This window comes from Nuphar pumila, chromosome 6 (assembly GCF_984573655.1).
Source record: "Nuphar pumila chromosome 6, dmNupPumi1.hap1.1, whole genome shotgun sequence".
NCBI classification, from domain to species: domain Eukaryota; kingdom Viridiplantae; phylum Streptophyta; class Magnoliopsida; order Nymphaeales; family Nymphaeaceae; genus Nuphar; species Nuphar pumila.
The window spans coordinates 121,730,266-121,743,848 of record NC_143254.1 but is presented as its reverse complement, the minus strand read 5'-3'; the positions used below and the strand labels follow the sequence as shown (position 1 = coordinate 121,743,848).

The 13,583-nt window shown below is 39.8% G+C and overlaps 1 protein-coding gene across 1 annotated transcript in view; it reads right to left on the bottom strand.

Annotated features, from left to right (window-relative positions):
* LOC149835981 (uncharacterized) overlaps nt 1-6,296 on the bottom strand; it is a 28,730-nt gene extending 22,434 nt beyond the window's left edge. Inside the window, exons 1-3 of the mRNA XM_090008888.1 lie at nt 5,934-6,296; nt 4,981-5,207; nt 3,998-4,108 (exon numbers count right to left, since the gene is read on the bottom strand). Coding sequence (XP_089865014.1) covers nt 3,998-4,108; nt 4,981-5,207; nt 5,934-6,238 — 643 coding nt within the window. The 5' untranslated portion in view covers nt 6,239-6,296. The remainder of the gene's footprint in view (nt 1-3,997; nt 4,109-4,980; nt 5,208-5,933) is intronic.
* Nucleotides 6,297-13,583: the final 7,287 nt, after the last annotated feature.

The window sequence follows — 13,583 nt, the reverse complement described above, 5'->3', positions numbered from 1 at the left end:
CCACTCATTATTTATTTTTAAAAGCCCGCCTGTGACCACTCTACTATTAAATTATGTCGATGATATCATCATCACAGGAAACTCTGCGGACCATATCCAAGAAATAAAAGACTTATTAGGTCAAAGGTTCAAAATGAAAGATCTTGGAGTTCTACGCTATTTCCTTGGTGTAGAAGTTGATAACCATGCTCATGGCTTGACACTCACTCAACACAAGTACACCGTAGACGTTCTCAGCAAGGCAGGCATGAAAGACTGCAAACCTCTGGGAACACCGAGTGTACTTCATCAAAAACTTAGCGCTCATGATGGAGATCTGTGTGATGACCCCACCAGGTATCGTAGCATAATAGGAATGTTACAATACCTCACATTCACTAAACCTGATATTGTTTATTCAGTCAATCAAGTGTCTCAATTTATGCATGCACCACGTACTGGACATATGGAAGAAGTCAAGAGGATCCTTCGATATCTGAAAGGGACTATTGGAGATGGATTGATATATTTACCACAGTCATATGGCCAAGACGAGCACGAAATTACTGTATATTATGATGCAGACTTGGCAGGAGATCCTGACGAACGAAAATCTACATCAGGATATTGTGCCTTCATTGGAAGAAATTTAGTCTCTTGGAGCAGTAGAAAACAAAAAGCTATCGCTAGATCAAGCACTGAGGCTGAATATAGATACATGGTTGCTGCCACTGCCGAAGTCACATGGATCAGGCATCTTCTAACTGAAGTAGGAGAAAAGATCTCCCACACTACCTTGCTCTGTGACAATCAAAGTGCCATCAACATGTTTTTCAATCCGGTACATCACAGTCGTGCTAAGCACATTGAGATCGACCAACACTTTGTGAGACAGAAGATTGAAGAAAAAGAGATTGAGCCTGAGTTTGTCGGCACTGAAAGACAGGTTGCAGACATATTTACCAAAGGGTTAACCAAGGACCACTTTTGGATGCTTAAAAGCAAGTTGTTCATGGTTCAAAACCATAATCAACTTGAGGGGGGGTGAAAAAGGTGTATAGGCATAGGATCTGACCCGATCCATGTACCCGATATGTAACATGTAACTATTTTTACATTTATCGGGTCTGGATACACCAGACCCGGACCCATACTGTAATGTATCTTAAATACACAAGTTAGGTCACGGTTTCTTTTTACTGAAATCGTGACAGCCGTAATTGTTTTCTCTCTCCCTCTCTCTCTCTCTCTCTCTCTCTCTCTCTCTCTCTCTTCTCTTTCTCAACGCAGGTGCAGAGGAAAACTTTCAGGTTGCAAGTCTGATTGATCAGGCTAGAATTAGGTGGAATGGCTCACAAACTGATCAGCTTCTATGGTCCAGCACAAATGGCTTCTCCACTAGGAATGCATGGAATCAGGTTAGAGTCCATGGTGACTCTTACCCTCCGCATAGGAGCATTTGGATCCCCGAGCATAGCCCCTGAGCTGCTCTGACGCTTCGGATAGCTTTGGAGGGTCGCCTTCTCACTCTTGATAGGCTTCAGTGGATGTTACTTATGAAGCTCTCAGTTGATCATATCTTTCAGTAGTGTCTGCGTGCATTGATGATTTGGCGCCAGGTTGGTAGATGTTTTGGCGTTCGATGGGTGTCAAAAGATAATTTGGCCTTATCTTGTAGTAGTTGGACAGTTGTTACTTGTCAGACTGCCTAATAAAATCGTGAGAGTTTGTTGGAGGGTAGTCTTTCAGCTGGTAGTTTGTTTCTTGTGGAAAGCTCGGAATAATGTAATATTTCGTGGAGATAATGAATTAGAGGCAGTGTTTGTTTCTCGGATTCTTAATAGAATTAGAGAACATATCTTACCGATCTGCTTAAGGTGGCTTTATGTGGGTAGATGGAGGCCACCTCCAGATGATTGGGTCAAATTGTTGATTTATAGTAGATATCATCATGGTTGGCGTATTGGCTATGCAGTCAAGAATAGCAAGGGGGAATTCATCAAGGTGGGTTGGCTGATTAGACAAGCTGATCTCAAGGTTCGTGAGTGGGTTTGGTGGAGAGGGAGATTATGGAAGATGTTGATGTGGTGAGGCTCATTGTGGAAACATCTAGACGTGACTGTGTGCAAGTTCAGCAAAATATTTTAAGGAGGTCATCCAGAGTATTGATTGATTCGGCTACTTCTAGCTTTATCAGAAGGTTCGATGGATTTCGTTGTGTCTGACCCCCAAGGAGTGCATCTACATTCCGATGCATCTTGAGAAACTTGGGGTCATTGGTTCTGATTTTTGTTAGAAGGAAAAACCACGAGACTAGTTTTCTTCTGTCTTGTAATCATTTCTTGATGTATAACTGGTCCGGGTCTGCCCAACCCCAGCTTGCTAATCCAAAAAAAAACTTCTTAGCATCTGGTTCTAAAGAAATGGGACCTTGAATTGGCCCCTTCAGCCAGTTGTCTCTAACCCTTTCCAAAACTGGTTTGTGAGAGCCACACTTATTGGCGAATTGTCCTCCTTATCAACTTAAATGGAACTCATGGAACACATATAATGAATACCAATCCATATATATGAAGTTTGGCTGCCGAAAGACCAACTTGTTGCACATATTACTTCCACAACCAATTTGTAGCAGATACTAATTTCAACACAATCACTATCTTTCCTCCCTTAGCATCCTGATGACTTCATGTCCCTAGAATTGTAGAACATTAGCACAAGGCTTGCTCTCAGGTTTCCACTCCCACAAAACTTACAGCAACTCAAAACAGAATATATGATGTCTTAATTATTTTGCTTGATGGAAACCCACCATAGACCAACTCACAGTACTCGATAATCCAGTATCTAGTGAAGACCAAATTATGCACATAGCAAACAGTTTGGGGTGGTGTTTCCTAGCATTGTCTAGTTTTCTACAAATCTATGACACCCATAATCAAATTTGAAGAGAGAAATCACCTATTCTTACCATAACATGGGACATAAGAGGGGAGGAGAAAGAGAGAAAGAAAATTGGTTCCCAATACACTATTTTCACTCTAATTTTCTGCTCTCTAAAAGGCCTAGCACAATTGTGATCAAGAGTCTGTACTAGTAGGTGGATCCACTTCTAGTGTCTTATAGTTTGTTCTTGATCTCAATATATTGCATGATTTGAAAATTTGCTACCTCTCAGCATCATTTAACATGGTCTTGCTCAAGCTTCTCTATACAATTCAACTATCTCATTCAGTAATTAATTCTAACCAATGCTTATATCTCTTATCAAAAAACCAATGCTTATAGCTGCAATTACTATGTATTTGTTAGACATTGGTTAATATTACCAGGAATAAATTACGCCGTGATGGCAATTGATTATTTAACAACACAAACATGAAATTTGAAAAAGGAAAAAAAGGAAAAGATCTTTGAAGCCCTTGGTGTTTAGAAAAAAATAGCGTGAAATCATTCTCCCAACAGATCTTAGATAATACCAACAGAAATATCATAATTTTTTCATTTTTCTTTCTTTTTTTCTTATGTGTTGGTGTTGGGGGAGGGGGGCAGGAGAGGTTATCAGGGGAGAATTCTTCATTTTTAGGATTATAAATACTCTGCAGTGCAGACTCATTGTACCCATTTATTCCCAACAATTCACATCTCCAAGGCTCCAATACAATAATATAATATTCCTAGGGTAATACACAAGATATTTCTAAATCATGAATTATAAGGATTACTGTTTCTCATATTTCGCATCAACCTCCTTGTCTTGATATAATAAGGCACACATTACACAAACAATATGTTAACAAAATAGATAAGAGATATGCAAGAGTTCCTTAACAGTATGCAATCCACATGCACTGGCGTAGAATAGAAATCTCAAGTTTACACTAATGGCTTATTGCATAAAGAAATAGAAAATTAGTAAGTCATAAGTTTCAAACAATCAAGGATCAGTTTTAGGTGCTTGAAGAAAAGAAATACCAGATCCCAAGAGTATTGTATTATTCTTCATTTCTAAGATTACCTCCGCCGATATGTCTGCTCATAAGAGCAGCTGCAATCTTCCAGCCATCCTGACCAAGTGAACGCATAGGCACAAGTAGGAAAGCTACCAATGTTCCTATAGTGGTTGCAACTATTTAAAAGAAATAAAAACAAATCATTGATTAATATCAAGTATATGAAAACAGGATCCCCTCTCCCCAACAGAAAAAAAAACATGGGGACGCATTTTCCAAGGGTGTGTGTTTCACACGAAAAGCCATTTCCATGAGTTTGTGTGTGACAAATGTGCCCTAAATGAAACGGTGAGTACATCCCATGACTAAGCAACACTTGAAGGTTCATTAGGTTCACTCAACTGAGCCTCCAAGTAACAAAAAAAATCAGCTTAATTCCACTAAAACTTGCAAGAAAAGTTTTATATACCATGTGTTGTCATGCTTGACACATTGACACTGGTTGCGACTTGGACCGAGTTAATTAGTGTCAAACTGAGTCAGTCCAGTCTAGCCACAGCTTAGACCGTTAAGGACAGGATATGGGCCAGACTAATGCCTTTTCATAACACACAAAAGGTACCCAAAGAATAACAGCAGATAGCATCTGCTAGACCTCGTCTCATCTACACTGAGAGACCCAGACATGTGGAGTCAACCTTGTATGCTAGTAATATGCATGCCTCAGAATACCTGGACATTGTTGAAGGTGGTACGTCTAGACACTGGTGATAAGTGATTCTAGTGCAACCATATATGCAGATTATAGGCTATGAAGTACTGATTATAACTTACACAGATGTCTGTGTGCACGTGTGAGAGTGAGTTCACGAGTGTCTGAAGGAAAATATGGCGAGTGCTAAAAATCTATATATATACTACACACAAGAAAATTCACAAACTCCTCCACATTTGCATCCCACAGGATATAAAGAATGTGTTTGGAGACAATCGATGGTATGATATGAATGAAGCCTTACATATAAGAACATGGAGTGGTGAAATTTACCAGAGCCAAGCAAAAATACCAAGAACAGCAATCCAGTTGACCGTATGACACGACGAAGATCGGCTCTAAACAGTAACAGTGGAACAGCAAGAGGAAGCAAATATTCCAGGACTATCGAGTATGCTGGAGCTTCAGAAGGCAATATTCCTAAATTACTTGCAGCCAGCCCTACCAGCGTGCTAACTAAGGCTCCACTCAGCGCACTCCCAATCCTTGTCCTCTCTGACCTGTCATGAAATCACCGAAGCTAACTAGATCTATAAAGTTGGTTTAACTGTTACAAAATAAAAAATTCTAAAATTTTTAAAGAAGGCTAATCGATATCTTAAGCATCTAGTATGCCTTATACTAGATCAAAACTGCTCCTTAACTTAGTATACAAATCAAACTAATAAGATACTGAAAGACTATTCATCAATATGATTCGCAAGTACATGATTAATAAGATGTAATTTACTCATGAAAGGGCAACATTTGCGTATAGCCTACGGCCTCCCTAGTAAATTTGTATACGATTTAACTATAGAATATGAAGTACATTGTTATTAACGTAACCCAAATAGTGATCACCCAATGCTTTATGTCAAATTTCATGTCATAATCCTAATAGAAGCCTACGGTGGATAGCCATGTGGCCAGAAGGGTCGTGTCAACTGTCAAGCTGAAAGTCCCACTGGCGCATGGGGGCTGCGGTTGCTTTATCACGGTTGGGGGCACGTAAGGCTTCCTCAACGCGGAGTTTTACCTCTCAGAGACGGGCCCATTAAGTAACCCAGTTCTCAGCGAGGGTTTTCCTTTCTCATCAAAAAAATAAACAAATAAATAAAAGAATAAGCTAAACCCGCAACAAAACCATGAACAAGTTACCAATAACAGCCAATCAAAGAAGAAAACTCTTAACATATTGGGATCAAACGGGATGTGGGTAGACGAGACGAAGAAAGGCTTCTTACCAAATGCCAAAGGCCCCGGACGCAAAAAGAGCAGTCCACGTGCCCCAGTGATCGTTTGAGGATATGAGAGGGTAACTCAGACCGTGGGCTCTTGTTTGAACCCATCGTCTGGCTTCTGGGGTGAGCTTCAAACTAACGAGCGAATCTTGGGGATCAGCGAAACGGAAGGGGTGGGTTCCAGAAGCGTGGTTGGTGCGAGAACTGGTGGAGAGATGGCGGGGAGTGGATGGAACGAGTTGAAACCTTGGGAGAAAGGTCGGCTGTGGAGAGGGGAGTCGGGCGGGGCGAAGGGTCGCCATTACCATCTCAATCTCTTGGTGAGATGGAGAAGAGTAGTTCCCTCTGTGGTTGGTGAGAGATGGTCAGAGAGGGATCGGTGTTGCTGATTATTTGTCGGGGAGTGTCTGGGGAAAAATGAGAGATGGGGACAAGTCAGACATGACGACGGAAGTTGGCCGTTCTCGCAGCAGAATACGGAAAAGGAAGTTTGGCTTTTCTGTGTTTTATTTTATTTTAGTTTGCGACTTTTCGCTTAATAAAGAAAGGAAAATTTTAATTTAATTGTTAGCTCCCCCAGAAAAATGGGATATCCATGCTACTGAATTCTTTGGGATGGTGGAAATTTAATTACTTAATGTTAGATCCCCTGACACACCCATGTTATTGAATTTTCTTTTAGATGGTGCGATGATCCCAGGGGCCAGTCTGCACCAAAGTTCACCTTCTTCCACGTTTCTGACCTCGTGGACAGGGACAATAGATCGCATAAATTTTATCTGATATTTGACCGAATTTGTTGCATTTCTTAAGACAAAACCATATCTGATTATAAACGGATGAAGGTATGGTTTTGATTTTTTGCTACCAAATTTGATGAATATTGAAATATGTTTACATATAAAAAAGCAGATTTGATATGAGTCTTTCACTACCTGAATCTGAATCTGTTGAACCAACATCCTATTAGTCGGATATGGTATTTAACACATATGATGCAAATCCGATCCGTTTACATCTTGTGGTCCTCTTCCATGCTCTTGGTACAAATGGTGGGCTTAGACTGTTTGAACTCATTATAGTCATACTTGAAATCTCCCATAAGCATAAGAGCAAGTATAGTCATATTGTTCAATTTCACGGGGGTTGGCACAGTGGGGTGGAGCCTTGGCTGCTAAATGGATGATCAAGTTTTGATTCTTGTGGGCGTCTCCCCTCTGTGCAAGTTGACATTCAGTATAGGCTCCGGGGCAACAGGGTCCTTGTTGGCAGTGGCGTAGCTAGGATTCAGGAGGGGGGCAAACATGGGTGTAGCAAAAAAAAAAATTTGTGTGGTAGTCGGGGGTTCGGAGGCAGTGCCCCCAAAAAAAAAATTTTGAGATAAAATAAAAAATGGCTGCAATTATTAATAAAAATCTATTTCATATGGACAAATCAAACTATTTGCTGCAGTCAGGGCTGGGCTAGGACCGGGCTACAAAAAAAAGGATAAAAATCTATTTCATATGGAATCAGGACTGGGCTTTTAAAAAAAAAAAAATTAACTGTTTCGGGAGGCAGCAGCCCAGTCCCCCCAGCTACGCCTCTGCTTGTTGGAGATATGGATATGGATGTACGTCCAAGATTGGCAGTAAAATGGAAGTCATTAAAAGGACGAAGTAGAAAGGAAAGTCCAGACAAGGAGGATAAAGGCCAAGAAGAGCCCAAGAATGGGGGCAAAGTTGAAGCGCGTGATCTTGGAAGAATCAAACAGGATTTGTTGGACTTTCCCTCTCACCCTCCTCTCTTATCTCTTGATGTATATTCCTTTCTAAGCTTTGTATTCATCCTCTTGATGTTAATAAGATTAATTTGCTCTCTCTCTCAGACACACACAGAGGTTGGCATGCATGTAGGCACACCACCATGGGCCTAACCACGTTAAACCAAGCTTTTCAATTTGTGCTATGATTTCGTTTATGGTATCAAAGCATCAGGCAAACCTGAGTGTCGTTCATCTTCAACCTTTGTTCATGTGAGATTTCGTTTATGGTATCAAAGCATCAGGCAAATCTGAGTGTCGTTCATCTTCAACCTTTGTTCATGTGAGTGGTTCTCAACCAGCTTCTTTCAATGGCCTCTTCAATGGTATGCAGTGTTGTACCTTCCATAAAATTTGAATTTGAGTTGGACACACCGAAGATGGAGACAGAATTGGGCCCGGTTGGTAGATTCAGATATCGTTCTTGAAATGGAGTTTCGCAGAGTCAGCGGATAGGACAGGCTGGTTCTAAGCCTAGGACTGTGGGTTATGGGCCTTGTGGTTTACACCCTTGACCCTACTGCTAGAAGGCCAAGAGATTTTTGGGGTTTACGGGAGAAGAAGCAATGTAGGTTTAGAACAAATCGGCTAGCTAGGTAAGTTCTGATGGACTCTGTGAGTGGTTCAAGTAGGAGTTTATGTTCAAAACCAATAAGGTCTGATCTCAAGGTTCTTAAGCTGCCTTGGGATGTGTGTAGGGGTATGCTACACATTTCAATGGTTTAAGATATTAAGTTTGGCTTCGGAGAGGGCTGGTGAAGTAGTCTAAAGTGCATGGGGTTTCCCAATCGGTAAGCCCGTTTTTAGGAGTTCGATTCTAAGGGTTATCATCGGGATTCGATGGAGCTTTATGGGGTTAGGTGACAGTGTCTAGGACATGAGTGAAGGTCTGGACAATGGCTGGTCTATGGAGAAGATCACGAATAGTCTGAAGATATCGTTCTATCCAAACGAGTTAGACATGTTTTCGGCAAGATACAGTTTCGGTCTTTGGGTTACAGAAAATAGGTAAAGGCTTAACTAAGACTAAGATCAGGGGTTAAAGACTACTAACAAGTATACAGCAAGTTGGGAAGAGGCCTCCCACACTGGACGAATTGGATTGCCACATGAGTATCCTGCTGAGTTGGTGGTTAAATAGTTTGTGAGTCATGTGGTGAAGCTTCGCAAGATGCCATAGAGCATTGTGAGTGATCATGGCTCGATATTCTTGAGTCAATTTTGGACCACATACTTCAGGCTTAGTGGGACAAAATTGAACTATAATACCTCTCGCCAGCCTCAAACGATTGGACAAACAAAGATTGTGAACAAACCAGTAGAGATCTACCTCATTGCTTCATAGAAGACTGCCCAAACAAGTGGCACAATTTCTTGCCATCAACGGAGTACGCCTACCACACAAGTCATCTCTCTTTCATAGAGATGACTCTGTTTGAGGCATTATATGGGTTTTCTCCCATGTCAGTGGTTGTATACGAGCACAAGAGTACTTATTCTCCTAAGGTAGATCATGCTCTATGGGGTAGGATAAGATTCTCGCTACGTTGAAGCAAAACATCACGAAGGCCCAACAACGCAGGAAACATATATATGACATTGGTCGATCTGATCAAGCGTTCAAGATAGAAAACTGGGTGTGGTTGAAATGCAGGTCTAGAGGACAAAAGACTCACTTTGGCCAAAACTATCACAAGCTCCTGCTCAATTACTACATATCGTACCAAATTGATAAACAAGTAGGAAAACTGACATATTGTTTGGCACTCCCTGAAAAGGCGAAGATCTATCTCGTCTTATGCATATCTCGCCTCAAACCATTTCATAGTGAACCTCCAACAGTTATGGATGTGCCTCATGATGAAGACTGTGTGCCCCCACCCACTACCATCTTGAAGATGAAGAGATTGTAGAAGTATGATTGAATGATGCCGAAACATCTCGTTAAGTAGGACCAAGGCGAAAAGGACTCACCCACATGAAAATGGAATTCGACTTGGAAAAGAGGTTACTAATTTTGAACCTTGGAGTCAACGTGATTCAGAGCATGGTGGAGTTGTTACGGTCCTAGATCCAGTGAACTCACCAGGATTCAGACACCACCTGAACAGTGAAAGAAGGCTTTCCAGGTTAAGGTGAAGCCCAGGAGAGTGATGTGTCGTCTTCACATGTAGAAAAGTCAATGGACACATGTCAATTAAAGAAGAAGGATGATCCTAACAAATGTCTCAGCCAGAGCCAGGGCAAAATAGTAAGTGTAGCCCACAAGGAAGCGATAACTCAAAGGAAGAGGGTGGGACATCTCCACCTCTCTAGAATGTTCTCCCTCCTTCTAGAAAGGAGAGGCTATATGAAGTTCACCTATGTTGGTTTTTTATTGTTTTAGGATTTAGGCTTATGAAGAGTATAACTCATGATGAGACTCTTGTCTCCTAATCTAGTTTAGTTGCCTAGTAGGATGTCTTTTTTGGTACCTAAAAAGTGTTTTGAGTTTATGGGATAGTTTGATTTTTATTTAATAATTATGGACTCGTTCCTATACCTCTTATCTATAAATAGAGGTCTGGAGATCCATTTTTATACATTAAACATTATTGATATTTTCGCTAATATCTCTCTCTATGAACCTACCTGGTTCACTTGAGGTCCAAACCCCCCAATGGTTGATCGTTCAACCTCCTAAGGAGCCAAAGCTCCCACAATACCCTAGATTGTGCATTTTTGCTTCTTCGGTGAGTTGAATGGCATCTCTGCATTGCAGATTGTGTGTCTGAGTTCTAGAAAGTAGAAAACTTCTTTTCATACTGCTACAAACCTCTAAGGTATCCTATAATTTCTTCATAGCCTTAGAACAACTTTTACTGTTTTTCTAGATCCCAAAATTCAAAACTAATTGCATCATGTCAGGTACATGAAATACATGATTTCCCTAAAGTCGATAACTCCTGACTATCAACACCCGTCCCCTCTTTTTAAAACATATACAAGACCCTTAAATGTGTTTCTAGGTAAACCTAGAACCCTAAGAGCAGGACCTTTCAGTTCTGCACCAAAATTCTTACTTAAACGCTTATTGAACCCAAACTGCACCTTCTCGATTAGTTGTTTGACCATTTTTTTTTATTGTTTCATTGTAGCCGCAACCACAAAAAACTTAAAACCTCTTTCCCACCATATCCAGCACGGTTCATCATCCTCGAAAAGTATACCATAGGTCCCATAATAAAAATTTATAGGTTTGATCATCTTGAGTTTGGTGAGCTCAAATTGCAATATTCGTTCATTGTGAACCCAAACCTACCTTCTAATCCCTCTTTCAAGCCTTCTGCATCAGAGATCCTAGAGGTTCTAACAACAGTACTTGTCAGGCTCCAAAAGAGCTTGGACCCTTCGAAGGAGATGACCAAGTAGCCTATGGAGGTTTGGTCTTCGCGTGAACCAAAGAGAATAGAGGAAGAGAGGAACCAACTAAACCATGACTAAGGATTCATGCCACGTGGACCTTTGAAGAGGACTATATGGCAATAGAAAAGCACCAAGGATGAGCCTGGCAAAGGGGTGACCTGGATGAGCTGGGGCTAGGTCATCAGAACAGGCCTAGGGCAAGCCTAAGTGACAAATGAAAAAAAGAGAATAAATCAAGGAGGTAGTGTAAAACCCATAAATTTTAAGGATTATTAATAAATAAATAACTCATTTTTTATCTTCAAATTAGAAATGTGTTTCTAACTTTTGAATTTTATTTATTTATTTATTACATATTCATTTGTTCATTCAAGCCAATCAGGGTATAATTTGTATTTATAGAGCTATTTTGGACTATAAATCACTATTTATATAAATATATATTATATTTAAATATATTTTTTATAGAGTTAAAAAATTATTAGAGTGTATTTGTATGTTATTTGGCTCTTGGTAATGATTTATAGGGTAATTTGCTATTTTTGGTTAATTTTGTTATAATTGATATTTTTTGAGTTTTTGACATTTACGATTGTGCACGAAGGGTTCGTTGTATTGCTTGAGTAGCGGTCTTTGCGGACTTCAAAACTCCTCGATCTTTTGAGTTTTGATTCATTGTTCTTCACATTATTAAGGTAAGATACCTTAACTGAACTTATAGAGAGCATGTTTAGGCACTAATTGTGTAAGCATGATGTCGTTGCACTGAATATTTAAATGAATTGTAAATATAAGTTATGCTCACACACTTCACTTAGTTATGGATATCTAGGACTCTTGTGATTGTAATTCGAAGATCATGCTTATCATGATTGTAGTTAGCAGAATATGGAGTGTATTTGCTGCAGGTACACCTGTGTTGTGTTTGAATGCTCATGCACTTATGAATGTATAATATATGTGCAATGTGCGCCATCATACTTTGGTTTGCGCATATTATGTTGTTTTGTGTGTTTGTATGAATTTGATACATGGTGCACATATAACTACTATGGATATGTATAAGTCGTGTTCGATGCATAATATGAATGTTATATATATTGTTTTGTCATATAAAAAAAATGGTCTCGAAATTTCAATATTTGAACTATAATTAAGGTTAAAAATTTTGGGGCGTTACAGATAGGGACATTAGAGAAGAGAGGGGAGAAAGAGACTTTTAGGGAGAGAGAAAGAGATTCAACTCATAAGTTTCATTATTATATAAAAATAAAACAAGGGGACCCAAAACCTCTATTTATTATGCTTGGCCTTTTAATGGGTCCAAGTTCAATCCAAAAAATAAAAATCAAACCATAAAACTCATGCACCCTCTAATTATGAAAAATAGACATAAATTGAAGTCATAACTACACTAGGAAGGGAGTCAGTTGTATTGACAAGACTCCCTCCCTAACTGAATCCTAACCAAATCTAAAAGATACCAAAAGCATAATTCAAAAATAAGAAACCTACCTATGCTAGACCCTTAGCACACTTTTTGGTAAAGTGTGAAAAGTATGAAAAAGGGTGGGGCATCCCACCCTACATTTTTTAAAAGTACGAAAAGAAGGGGAGATGCCTCCCTTGTTTTTGAGAAGTAGGGTCACCCCCTACTTTGCTTTTTCTTTCTAAGTTGGCACCCCCCATGGGCCCCATTTGCTTGACTTTGCCTTTTTCCAAGTTGATGTTTGACGTCTTTCTCTTTGTCTTTCTCTTTCCATCTGGTGCAAACATATGTCCATTGACTTTTTCTCCAAAAGATGAGTTATGTCAGTAGCCACATCACCTCCTTAGGTTCCACTTTAACTTTGGGAAACCCTTTATAACCGAATGGTGTGGCACTTGAATCTTGGAGCCATGGATTGGACATTTTTTTCTAGATTTTGGAACGTAACATGTTGTCGACATTCTCGTTGCAGCAAGTGATATAACCCATGAGACGCACCCATGCCGCCAACATAGGCATGCCCTCACCCAATATGGCATTGAGGGACAAAGCCCATTAAGCCTATTTTTTGGATTTTGTTGTTCTTTTAATTATTGCCTTATGGGTATGGATTTTTTAGAATAAGATTTGTAGCCTAATTTGTGGTAACCCATATCCATTCATGACATGTCCCTCCCTACATAAGGATACTTCTTCATCCTCATAAGTTGGGACAATAAACTCATGTTGAGGTTCGGGTTTTGGTGTACCTTCATTATTTTCTTTGTTTTTACCATCAAAATTTAGAGCAATTAATTCATGTTGAGGTTCAAGTTCTATGATAATTTCAACTTGATCCTCAATTTCTAGGATAATTATATTTTCTTGGTCTTTGGAGTATAGTATAATTAGGTGATGTTCTAGCAATGGATCTACAGGTTGTGGTTCTTGCATATGATCATGTACATTTTGTACTCGA